Genomic DNA, 12172 nt, shown 5'->3' with positions numbered 1-12172 from the left:
CACCTATCTGTTAAATTATAAATTATCGCAATTTTGTGGCAAAGGAGGTGATTGGAAAAATATGACAAAACCCTGCCAGAAAAAGTTTCTTTTTGATACCAGTCTATGTAAATAGTATTATTTAAAACTATGATAAATAGATCAAGAAAATTTAAGCAAGGATTCCTCTCTCGTTCGACCGTAAACTGTAACCTGTCATGAATTAATTAAATTAGATAATTAAATTAGATTATTACTCTATTTATTAACTTCATCTATTTTTCTAATAAACTAAAAAAAGAGCATTTAGTGACAAACTCTGTACTGCGCTATAAATTACAATATTATATAAAAAATACGATTGTTTGTTATTAACGAAGAATATATTTTTAATTTTAGATGTTCTAGAAACACAGAATATCTAAAAAGAGAGATTTTGTAGTATAGTTCTCTCTTACTTTAAGAATACAATTTTTTGGTGCAATTATATAGAGAAAAAGCAGAAATTTGTGTCAAGAATCAGAAAATATTCACGGGATTATGGTGATAATTCACTAGTTATGTTCATATATGCCAAGTATGATGCGTCCAACCAGTCGGCTTTGATTCCTTGCACTTTGTGTGTCGAGCTTGCGAGAATCAACGGCACCGTTAGAAATTCAAACAGGATCCTAGGTCGCGGTTCTAATCGTCAGTGATGCAAAATCTACTTGCCGTCCATGACGAGAGAGAGCAAAATAAACCAAAGGGCAGGCGTGTACATAATTAAATACCAGAGTCCTCCAGAGATACTGGTGCCTGGTGCGACACTACGTGTTTTACGTATACAACACTACTGCTTATTATCGTGTCACATGTCGCAGACAAAATTATAACGAACTCTCGTGGACTCGCGACTTACACTTTGCCAATTATAATCCACGCAACAGAGTATCTGTCGTTTGAAGTCTTAAAATACAGCTTTCAGAAAAATTTCAAAATTTTGACAGTCTTGCGTAACCAAAATCCATTGTCTTATTTATATTCCTAAAGCACGATTCGCCAAAGATCTTCATTTCGATCGCAGCTGAAAGATTCATCAATACTTGAAGATTATGACAATTATGAGGATGAACTGAATAGCTCAATGGCAGAGTGGTTGTCTAATGAGAGGAAGGTCCTAGGATCAAGTCCGGGTAGAGTCCTAATGCTTTTTTATCCTTACAATAATATTGTACATGTGGATAAATCTCAAGATGTAAAAAATTGTCATGCGTGTGTCTCCTTTGCAGCTGTGAGATACGGCAGGGTGCCAAAACGCTCCAGGGAACGCGGCCTCGAGGACACGATGGCGACGACGATGACGACGACGACGACGACAACGACGACGACAACGATGGCGGCCATGGAAATGCAGCAACTGACCACGCCCGACACCGGCAACAACAATGCGAACAACAAAAACAACAACAACAACAACAACAACAATAACAATAACAACAATAACAACAACAATACCCAGAGTCAGAATGCGATCTCCCGGGTGCCGCCTGCCGCGGTGGTCGAGGCTGATCAATCGGACGCTGATGTGAAACAGTTGGCCGTGTACGATGTAATTCATCAGGTATCGCAAGCGCATCATGCTCACTGCGGCTTTACGGAAGAGTCCACCAGAGGCCTCACGAGAAAACCCATGATAATACCGGTGAGTCATAATAGAAAAAATAATTAAGATTAATCTATTGCAATCATCTAGAAAACATTGATTATGGATGGGATCAAGTTCAATATGTACTTAAAAATCTAAGTCAAATTCAATAATTAAGTTTCATTTTTTGGAGGATTCAAATAACATTCATAAAAAATATTTTTTCTTATACTTGTGAAGTGATCAAATCTAGATCAATTATATTCGAGTTTTAGTTTGAGTGCGATTTAGTTAAGAATAGTACTTATAAGTACTATTAAGTATATTAAGTACTTAATAATACTTACTATTTATAATAGTATTTAATGGTATTTTTTATTGGAAAGAATCCTTTAATGTTGTATTAAGTATTGTAATACTCTGTACTTCAATAAATCTATTTAAGATACTTGACACAATTAAAATTTCTAATAAAAGATTCGAACATATTTGATCTAGGTTCGAATTTACTTTAAAGTATTAGTTTTATTCGAAGTAATCATAGAGAATTTGAAACCATGCAAACAAATTCGAACCTACTAAGATACTTAATGCCATCGCTATTGGTCTAGTTTACACCAATTATTTGATATACGTATCAAATGTCATACTGACGAATTACAGCCATTCTTCTAAAGAATAGAATAACTATGATTGGTTAGTAGTACTTAATACGCGTATCAAAGTATATTGGTGTAAACTAGGCCATTATCTAAATTATAAGAGAATTGTATTTCTACAAGTCATTAAATATTAAAATATGAGAAAAATACTATATTTTATTATTTGCGAAATTTTTCGAATTGAATGAAAAAGAGTGGAAAAGTTATAGAATATGCTTTATTATTTCTTTAATATCTATGAAATAGTTTAATTACTGATAATTCATTAGCGCAAAAACTTCCCCGCTGAAAATGGCAGAAAATCTCGCAGGTCTGTTTGTAATCTTGCTGATTAGGCGAGTAATTCTTCGCAGCCCACCAGCCCAGAGGACCCAGAAGCGGCCTCCTCGACCGCAGAGACAGTCGAGTCGCAGAGAATCTGGCTGTGGCAGCAATTCGCCACTAGAGTGACCCCATCGGTGCAGAGGGTGGTGGAATTTGCGAAACGAATGCCAGGATTTTGCGAGCTTTCGCAGGATGACCAGCTAATCCTGATCAAAGTTGGCTTCTTCGAAGTGTGGCTCTGCCATATCTCCAAGATGACAACCGATAATTCGATGACCTTCGAGGATGGCACCTACTTCACCCGGCAGCAATTGGAGTTGATGTACGAGGTAAGATTCGAAACTTCTTTTTCCTCTTAAGGTGATTCTGAGTTCTGTTTATCAATAACAGCGCGAAGCTGGATTCGACCATGAATTTTTTTATTAGCTATACAGATTGAAAAATTTTTTAAACTCCCCTGTTTGTTAATGTCTATACTTTAATTGTGGAAAAGGATTTAACACTGTTTTATGATCACCTTAAGAGAACATTTAATAACGTAACTTATTGCGTGAATATCTTAGAATGTTTAGACCAATACAACTTCAAGCATCTAGACAAGAAAACGTCTAAAATCGGGACATAAGACGTCTTAAAGGAGTCATTAAGATGTCTTTTAGACATTAAAATATTAAAATATTAAAATATGTCTTTAAGACATCAATAAGTTAGCTTTAAGACGTCTTATGTCCCGTTTTTAGACGTGATGTTGTTTGGAAATGTTTTTGCGATATTCTCAGTACATATAGTAGTTTTCAATAATTATAAAATTTGTCTCAGAAATCGGCTTGTGTTTGCTATTGTCCTAATTCCCTTTATTCTATTTTGACGATCGACAGCCCGATTTCGTGTCTGCATTAATGCAAGTCACGTCGTCGCTGAACGTCCACCAACTGACGGACACCGAGTTGGGACTCTTCTCGGCGGCGGTGCTGCTGAGCGAGCGATCGGGATTGAATGACGTCAAGGCAGTGCAGAGGCTGCAAGATCGTGTGCTGGAAGCTTTGAGGGTGCAAGCGACTCGGCCACCTTCCGGTGAGAGTTCCGGCAGCTCGGTCACCAGCATTTCGCAGAGGATACCCGAGCTACGAGCGCTCGGGGCCAGGCATGCCAGTCTTCTCGATTGGTTCCGCAGAAACTGGACGAAGCTCAAGTTACCGCCGCTGTTCGCCGAGATATTCGACATTCCCAAGTGCGAGGAGGACTTGCAATGAAGAGAGGTAAAAATTATCATAGAACTTGCAATGATCTTTGATCAAATGAGTTTTTCCTCTTTTTCATACCCTTTTTGATATACCTCTTTTTATTAAATTAATTTGTTAAATAATTATCTTTTCGTTACTTGTATGTTACAATAGGGTGTGATTATGAAATATTATTTACAGTACAAAAAATATGAGTAAACTTTTATCTAAATTTATGTATACAGGGTGTAACTAAACAAAGGTATACGGAGCACACCATTAGGTGCAGGACAACAAACTAAATCGAAAAGTTCATTTCTTAATCTGAGCTTTATTTTTGACGCTATAAATTGTTAAAGTTTGCCAATTAGCGCGTGGCTACAACGAAAAACAGCGATTTTACTCACCGATTTTAATGAAACTTGGCACATTTGTAGAACTATGAAAAATATTTGATACGTATTTTTTTTATTAGCCAAGGTTTGCTCTGAAGGGTTGGAACCCTTGAAGGAAAGTTTTATGCATGAATGTAACTGCTGATATTTATATACGTTGGTAACATTGTTCCTAAGTAAAATTTCGAAAATTTCACCTCAGAATTGTGATTACAAGGCTTGTAGGATATGAAAATATTGTAAAAAATATTAATTTAAATTTCGGTGTTTCTCAAGGTTTTTGATATCGCTAATCACAATTCTGAGGTAAAATTTTCGAAATTTTACGCAGAAACAATGTCACCAAGGTAAGCTGCACTATGAATATCAGCAATTACATGCATACAATTTTCCTTCAAGGGTTTCAACCCTTCAGAGCGAATCTTGGCCGATAAAAAAAAAATACGTATCGAATATTTTTCATAGTTTCTACAAATGTGTCAAAGTTTCATTAAAATCGCTGAGTGACACTTCCGTAGGTTTACTTGTTAGTACGCTTATTAAGGCGGCGCTGTTTCTGTTGTAGTCACGCGCAATTGGCAAACTTTAACAACTTATAGTGTCAAAAATAAAGCTCAGTTTAAAAAATGGCTCAGGACTTTTCGATTTAGTTTGTTGTCCTGCACCTGATTGTGTTCTTTGTATACTTTTGTTTATAGTTACACCCTGTTTATAGTAATTTTTTTGAATACATTGAAACAGTAAATCTAGAATAGTAAACTTATGTACTACTTTTAATGATTCGTGCCTTGTTTCTGTCTCTTTGACAGACATAAGGTGTAACGAGATAATTCGAGATCAGTGGTACCGATACCTCTCAGTACTGGCAAGAGACCAAGTTGCCCAAGCACTTATCGAGACTGCTCGGAATATCTAGAGAATCATTCGTTTTGATTCATAGACAGCGAAATACGATCACAACAAGAATCCGAAGGAATAAATCTCGATGAATATAAAGATGATGATCTGAATGAATGTCATCCCAATGAGAAATGAGATCATATCTCTTACGAATGAGGAATGAAGATATTGTCTGTAGCAAAAAATACTAGCAAATTAAAGAGAAAAGAGTCGACACATTTTAGTTGCTCGAAGAGAAATGAGAACTAAAGAGAAATCTTCGGTTGCAAAAAATTCACAAAAAGCTCGCCGTGTTAGAAAATTAAGAAAAATAAAGAAAAAAATATATATATAAACACGAGATTGTTGATTAAAATTAAAGCGAGTCCAAATAGTGAATTTCCGACGGCGATCCTTTGAGATATTCCCGCTAATTTACTTCCAGGATATTTCGATCGCTCAAACAATGACAGAAGATAATCGGAAGAGGGCAGAAAAGAGGTTATATCTTCAAAAGCCGCGCAAGCAATAGGACGGAGCTATCGAGAAGTTTTCGTGCAAGTAAGGATGGAAGCAGGTTCGCAGGCGCAATTTGCTCAAACTTTCAACGGAAACGGCTTTGTACTATTCGCCAGGCAATACCACACATATACAGAACACGCGTGTTTCCGGACGAGTGTGTACTTAAATAAAATACTCAATCGACGAAGAGAGGCATCTTATTTCGCACCGCGTCATGTAACGGGTGGTTAAATTTTATTCCATCGCGACGACATAAAATGGACAAGCAAGCACAAACGCATAAATCGAGTCATGAGGTCACGTCTGTTCATGCTCGAAAAATTTTACTGTCCTGTTTTTCTTGCGAGTAGGCTACATGTCTAAAGTTTATGAATTTTAAATATACACAATGTGCAGCACTCATTCGAGCGGCTTATTTTACTAGAACGGAAATCGGCCAGATGATATACAGATAGCATCACAGCAACAGCAACACCAACTCAACGGACATATCAGAAATTATAAGATTATACGAAGTGTTCCCCCTCTGTATTAAGCATTGCCGAATACGTTCTCGTGTCTCTTGCAGGAATCGAAATCGGTGAGAGTAATATTTCAATGTTACAGATATACATATATAATACAGAGATCGATTTTAAAACACATCTCATATATACGCTTTTATCTCTTTGTTACATGTTTTATAATTATTTTATGTTTAATAATCATACGTAATAATAATGTAATTATTATTACACATTTTTTAAGAGAATTATATTTTAATTTTAAATTTTATAATTTTTTTTGTATATTTTTATCTTCTAAAATTAAATATTATACATATCGAAATATATTTTTTCTAAGTGTGTCTCTAAATGCCGAACTTACCGATTTCGAGCCTTGATATTTAAATATCGCCGAAAGTACGATGAGTGACTGTACAGCCACGTAAACATAAACAAAATACATGTGCATACTGAAGTTCATTCTACAATATGTCATATATGTCGTAGTTGGATGACGGAACAGAGCCGATTGTCTAATGAGGAGAATTCGTTTTCGAAAAAGAAATTCCGATATCCGACTGCGACATACGATATATTGTGGAACGAACCTAAGCAACCTAACATGTATTTATTATACGTGTAATTTATGAAATCGTACAGACGCGAGAGAGGAGAGGCATATATACAAATTTCATGTAAGGCTCGAGAGGATATCTTTATAAGATGTATCTCCTTATATAGATGCATTCGCTACGAATCTCAATCTATGCAATCTCTATTTTTATTACTCGACAAGTAGAAATAGTAAATTATATATCTCGATATATACATATATATATATACATACATATATGTATGTATGTATATATCTTTTATATGTATATATATTATATATATACATATATCTTCGCGTAGCGCTTCAGGAAATCGTTCCGGACGGAGGCGCGCGAGAAAAAAAACCGGAACGCACAATCGGCGATTCGTGGATTATTAAAGTTCCTCAATTAATCGTGCGAAATAATTTACGCTCATCGGCAGGGCGAATCGTAAATCTGTGTGAGCTGCAACAAATCGAGAGAGAACAAAATAAAGAACGGTAACGCGATGAGCCGATACTTATACACACACATATGCGTGTGAAAAAATCTATATACAAACATATTGACGAAAAGAAAAAAAAATATGCGTACAACTACATCACATAAACGGCACAGATGTGTACATAATATATACCCGCGGTGCACATGCAACGTCCAGAAAAGCTCTATATCTGAGTCGCTTCCGCGCGAAACGATCCAGAAGCGAACGCGGACTGACTCTTTGAACTTTAGACACTAATAAACTCTCTGACAATGACTAGCGTATAATGCATAACGATATATAATCGCAATGCGTGAATGAATATACTTGTGAGCGTGTGTTTGTGTGCATGTGTATGCGCGTGCGCGCGCGAGTGCATCGAAATACTCATTTGTGAAACATGGGATAAGAGAGAAAAACGAAGTTCATTATGGGTGCTTTCTAGCAACATACACAGGTGACATTGTTTAGCACAGTATTTTTTAATTACAACCCAAGTCGACACAATCGTACACAGCTAAAATGTTGTATTCGATTGTGTCGTACTTTTGTCACTATAGACATCAACATTTTTACAATTGGTATATTTGGTATCTTTGGTACTTTTGGTACCTTTAATGCTTTTGATATTTTTGGTATCTTTTTGGTACCTTTGGTACACTTTTTTATGGTATTCCGAAGGAGATAAAAATTTGAATAAAAAAACTTTAAAAAGCTTAAAACTTTGAAGAAGTATGTAAACTGCTCTGTTTTCTCTGTATCTTAGTGAAGTAAAAAAGCTAAATAGCGTTTTAGCTACAAGTCGATATTGTGTAATACTGTATCATACGGTGTATAACTGTATAGGATAAATTAAAAAAAAAACCTGAAAAAACTCAACAAATTTTATAATTTTAAAGAAGCTATATAATAAAGCGACTGCCTTGCACTCTGATGATGAAATAAAGGAGCTAATAATAAGTTATGTTCCAGCAACAGGTCGACACAGATGTAACACTGTGCCACGCAGTGTATGATTGTGTTTTATTGCTGGAAAGCATCCTAATATTAGGTATTACTGTTTTATCTATATACCGAATGTACTTAAAGTAATAATGTGATCCAATTTATTATCGCTGTCACTCGAACCGAAAGGAGAATCGGAGATGCTGGTTTTGCGATATTAGAGGAAGGAAGAAAAAATTTCAATCTTCGTCATTCTATCTCTTTTTCTCGCTCTTTCTCTCTCTTTCTAAGCGCTCACATCAAGTTGTGAATAAACATATCATACTTAATTAATATATTAGAAAAAGAGGATATCATCGTTTAATATAATATGAAAATATATACAAATATATATATAGAGGAGAAATATATATATGTATATTGCAAAGGAACATTATTGAAACTATATTGCAAAAAAAGTAGCTATTAATTAATTAATGTCGAGCAAATCGCAAAGTAGAATATATCGGCGATTAGAAGGCAACAATCATGTGGTAGTGTTCTCTCGCTTTTTTATTCTAATCATCGTAATCGGCAATGGAAGCTCTTTCGTGATCCAGTGTGTAAATCGAGCGTGCGTGACTTGGCGCTTATTGATCGTTATATATCATTGTTTCCGCTTTCTATTCAATTGTCGCGGAGCAAGGAAAATATTGATTAAAGTTACCAGATTTTAGAGATAAAATTTCGGAAAAATATATCCAGATAAAATCTGGTGAAGAGATCGATATCATTGGTGTCGGCTGTGTTAAAATTGGAAAAAAGTTGTAGGAAATAAATTTCAGTAGCATAATTTTCCAATATCAAGGGTTTCAGTGACAAAAAGAAAAAGAAATAAAAGGAAGGAAAAAAGAAAAAGAGCCAAGCGCTTTCTTAAGCATTAGCTTTTTTTACATCATTGTGTCAGTGCAAATGAGAATCATATATAGTGATGAGAGACATATAAGAATATGTGAAAAAATAAACGATAGAAGATTAAATACATATTATATATATAAATATATAGAAATAATTGCAATCTCTTTTTCGCAGGATTGCCAATTTTCTCTCATTAATATGATTGTATTTTTCAAAATTTCTAGTCCCACGAAAATTATTTAACGAGGTGGTAACGATCGAAGAAATGTTCATGCGAGCGTTGCTATATATATATATATATATATATATATATATATATATATAATATAAAATTAAACGGCCAAATACATCATAGTAATAATATTAGCAATATTATATTATTATATGATAAAAAGGTAATTCTCTTTCTATTCATCTATATCTCTTAGCAATGGCGCCGATTAATCGTCCTTTGTCATCCTTCAACAGCGCCGAAAGTGTTCCTCTGTGTTCTTGCCGATCGTTCGCGCGTGAATTGATGATGTTCCTCTTTTGGGGCCTGTCCTGAAAGATCATTTTATTTCGATTTCAGTCATTTTCTAATCTTTCGAATTTTTGTAGCGTAAAATATGCGATGATTAGCCGATGATAAAAGGAAATCATGATAAAATAGTAATTGAGTTATTGCGTTTTGCAATTTGATAGTAGGAAGAGCATCATCAATAAGGATCAGAGAATCAATAAGAATTAGATATTGATGCGTAAATATCTTTATCAATTTGCTACTAATATAAGCAGCACTTACAGAAAAATACACTCAAATTTAAGTGTTGATCATCATTAAAGATTAATCCCTAACCTACACTTATCATGATTAAAGATTACATCAAAATTTTATGATCAACATTTAATGTACACTCAAATTTAAGTGTTATAACACTCATCCTATGCCTAACTACTGTTATTTTTAAAGTTAATTACTAATTGAAGATTAACATTATTTGAAGATAACCTTCAATTGGCTGTCCAAAGTGACATTTAACTTTGGGGATTTTTTTGACGATTAACAATCCAAAGTTGTAGAATATTTCCGAAAGAGAGGAAAGGAATCATTAATAAAGAAATAATTATATATTATATATGTATATAAATATATATATACGTATCAATATCTGGCTTTTACAGATTCTTCGGCCACTATCGAGGTTTTGTATTGAAACGTCTTTTCAATTTCTCTATTTTCTTTGAAGATGTTACACGGATTAAAAGAAATAATCTGGTCTTCTTTCCTTCTCCTATTTCCAATTTTCTTTTTTTTCCTTTTCATATTTGGACTTAAACAAGGTTTATCTTTCAGTCCTTTTGCCCTTCAACTTTTTCCTCGACTTTCTGACTTTAATTTAAGATCTTTTGCTTTGTCTCTTTTAAGTTTCGAGAAATTTCGATCATGGTGCTATAATAACTGTACATACTTATAAAAATCGTTGGCATAATCAATGTACAGATAGGAAACGGATTAATAAGGATTAAGGCACAGAAAGTAGCAAACTTATATCCCAAAATTGTCTTTAATTGACTTGAACATTGCGATTCTTCCTTTGGACCATCTTTAATAAACCAATTGACAAAAAAATTATAAAAAGAAAAATTCATACATTTTGAATCTCATCAAAATCGCAGTAATGACCTATTTTATTAGTCCGTTTTCCATCTGAATTTTTGTATTTATATATCAGAGTCTTTTCGTTACGTTATTCATAATCACTATCGTTACGATTACATTATTATGTGGTTAAAATCTGATTATTATTGCTGTCCCTCCTTATCGCTACTATCATTATCACCGATATGTTTATTATCGTTATTGCTGCTATCATTATTATGCTCATTTTTATTATGATTATAGTAATTCTTATTGATATAGATATGTTATTATTATTATTATTATTATATTTGATTGTACTTATTACACTAATTATAATTTATATCAACGTTATATCGTCGGAGGTGCTATTTAAGTCAAGCGAATGTAAAAAGAAAGGCAAGAAAGTTAGAAAAGTAAGATAATCCAGATGGTTTTCGAAATACTTCTATGAATTCCGCCCATACAGTTGCTAAGGTTATATAATAATTGCCCTTCTGTGTTTGATATTGATTTCTAGATACGCGCGCGCACATTATGTATACTCATTCTCTTCTCGATTAACGCATTAAAAGCAGCATAAACTGTACGGAATGATTTCAAATTTGTGCAATGAAATTTCTTTATCAATATGTGAAATGTTCAGTTTTTGCGAATTCAATCAGTTAATATTATAGAAATTCTATCTTGTTTCTTTTAAAATTTCTGAATATCTATAATGTTAAATGTCGGTAGATATACTTTTTTTAAATTGAGATTCTTCACCTAAAATTAATTATAATTTTTTTTAAATTAATTAACGTTTATTTATCATGATTTAATTTAAATTCAAAATTGAAATTAATTTAATTTACGAGAAGTTATATGAAGATTCTCTTAATTAAAATTTATTTAATGCATGGCTACATTGTTTTCGTGTCAAGAAAAGATTGATTTTAAATCCATTCAAGAAAATAATATTTTATTATATCGAACATTTGCGTAGATTTACATCTATCGTACATATGTTTAAAAGAAAACTGCGAGCATTGTTTGAAAATAAAAGCTACAATACAAATCGTTCAAAAGGATTTTATTTGATATCTGCGTGATATGCATTTATATTCGGAATTCCGTTAATTTATATTATAAATTAGAAAAAATTGATTACTCGAATATTTGACATATTGTTGTTAAACTTCAACTCAGAGATTTTTTAATCAAGCATTTGAAATATATGTAAACAGTGGTCAACGTATAAATAGTAAATATGCTTTCTCTCTCTCTCTCTCTCTCTCTCTCTCTCTCTCTCTTTCTCTATCTTGAATTTAAAATATTTAATATTTATTCATTAAACATTTTAAAATGTTTTACTTTCTTTAAAATTAATATTACTAATAAAAAAATTTATTAAAAAACATATATAAATATATATATATATAATATATTAACACTTTATAAAATTTTTTTAAATTTAAATTTATATATAACAGAAATTACAAAAAGCAGAGATGTAATAAATATTTTTTCTATTTATGTTTTACACTGTATATA

General features: G+C 33.1%; 1 protein-coding gene across 3 annotated transcripts in view; it reads left to right on the top strand.

Moving 5' to 3' along the window:
• Eip78C (Ecdysone-induced protein 78C) overlaps window positions 1-11926 on the top strand; it is a 100012-nt gene extending 88086 nt beyond the window's left edge. For 2 of the 3 annotated variants that reach the window (XM_029310022.2, XM_029310019.2), the window contains 4 exons: window positions 1251-1663; window positions 2604-2921; window positions 3471-3851; window positions 5020-11926. In XM_029310022.2, the coding sequence (XP_029165855.2) occupies window positions 1251-1663; window positions 2604-2921; window positions 3471-3845 (1106 nt within the window). In that variant the 3' untranslated portion in view covers window positions 3846-3851; window positions 5020-11926. The remainder of the gene's footprint in view (window positions 1-1250; window positions 1664-2603; window positions 2922-3470; window positions 3852-5019) is intronic. The other variant, XM_029310020.2, reaches the window with a different exon arrangement.
• The last annotated feature ends 246 nt before the right edge of the window (window positions 11927-12172 follow it).

The sequence above is a fragment of the Nylanderia fulva genome, unplaced genomic scaffold (genome assembly GCF_048542155.1).
Source record: "Nylanderia fulva isolate GAGA-0341 unplaced genomic scaffold, ASM4854215v1 Scaffold110, whole genome shotgun sequence".
Taxonomy (NCBI): Eukaryota; Metazoa; Arthropoda; class Insecta; order Hymenoptera; family Formicidae; genus Nylanderia; species Nylanderia fulva.
Note: the sequence above shows the minus strand (reverse complement) of the source record. Positions and strands in the feature narration are given on the sequence as shown.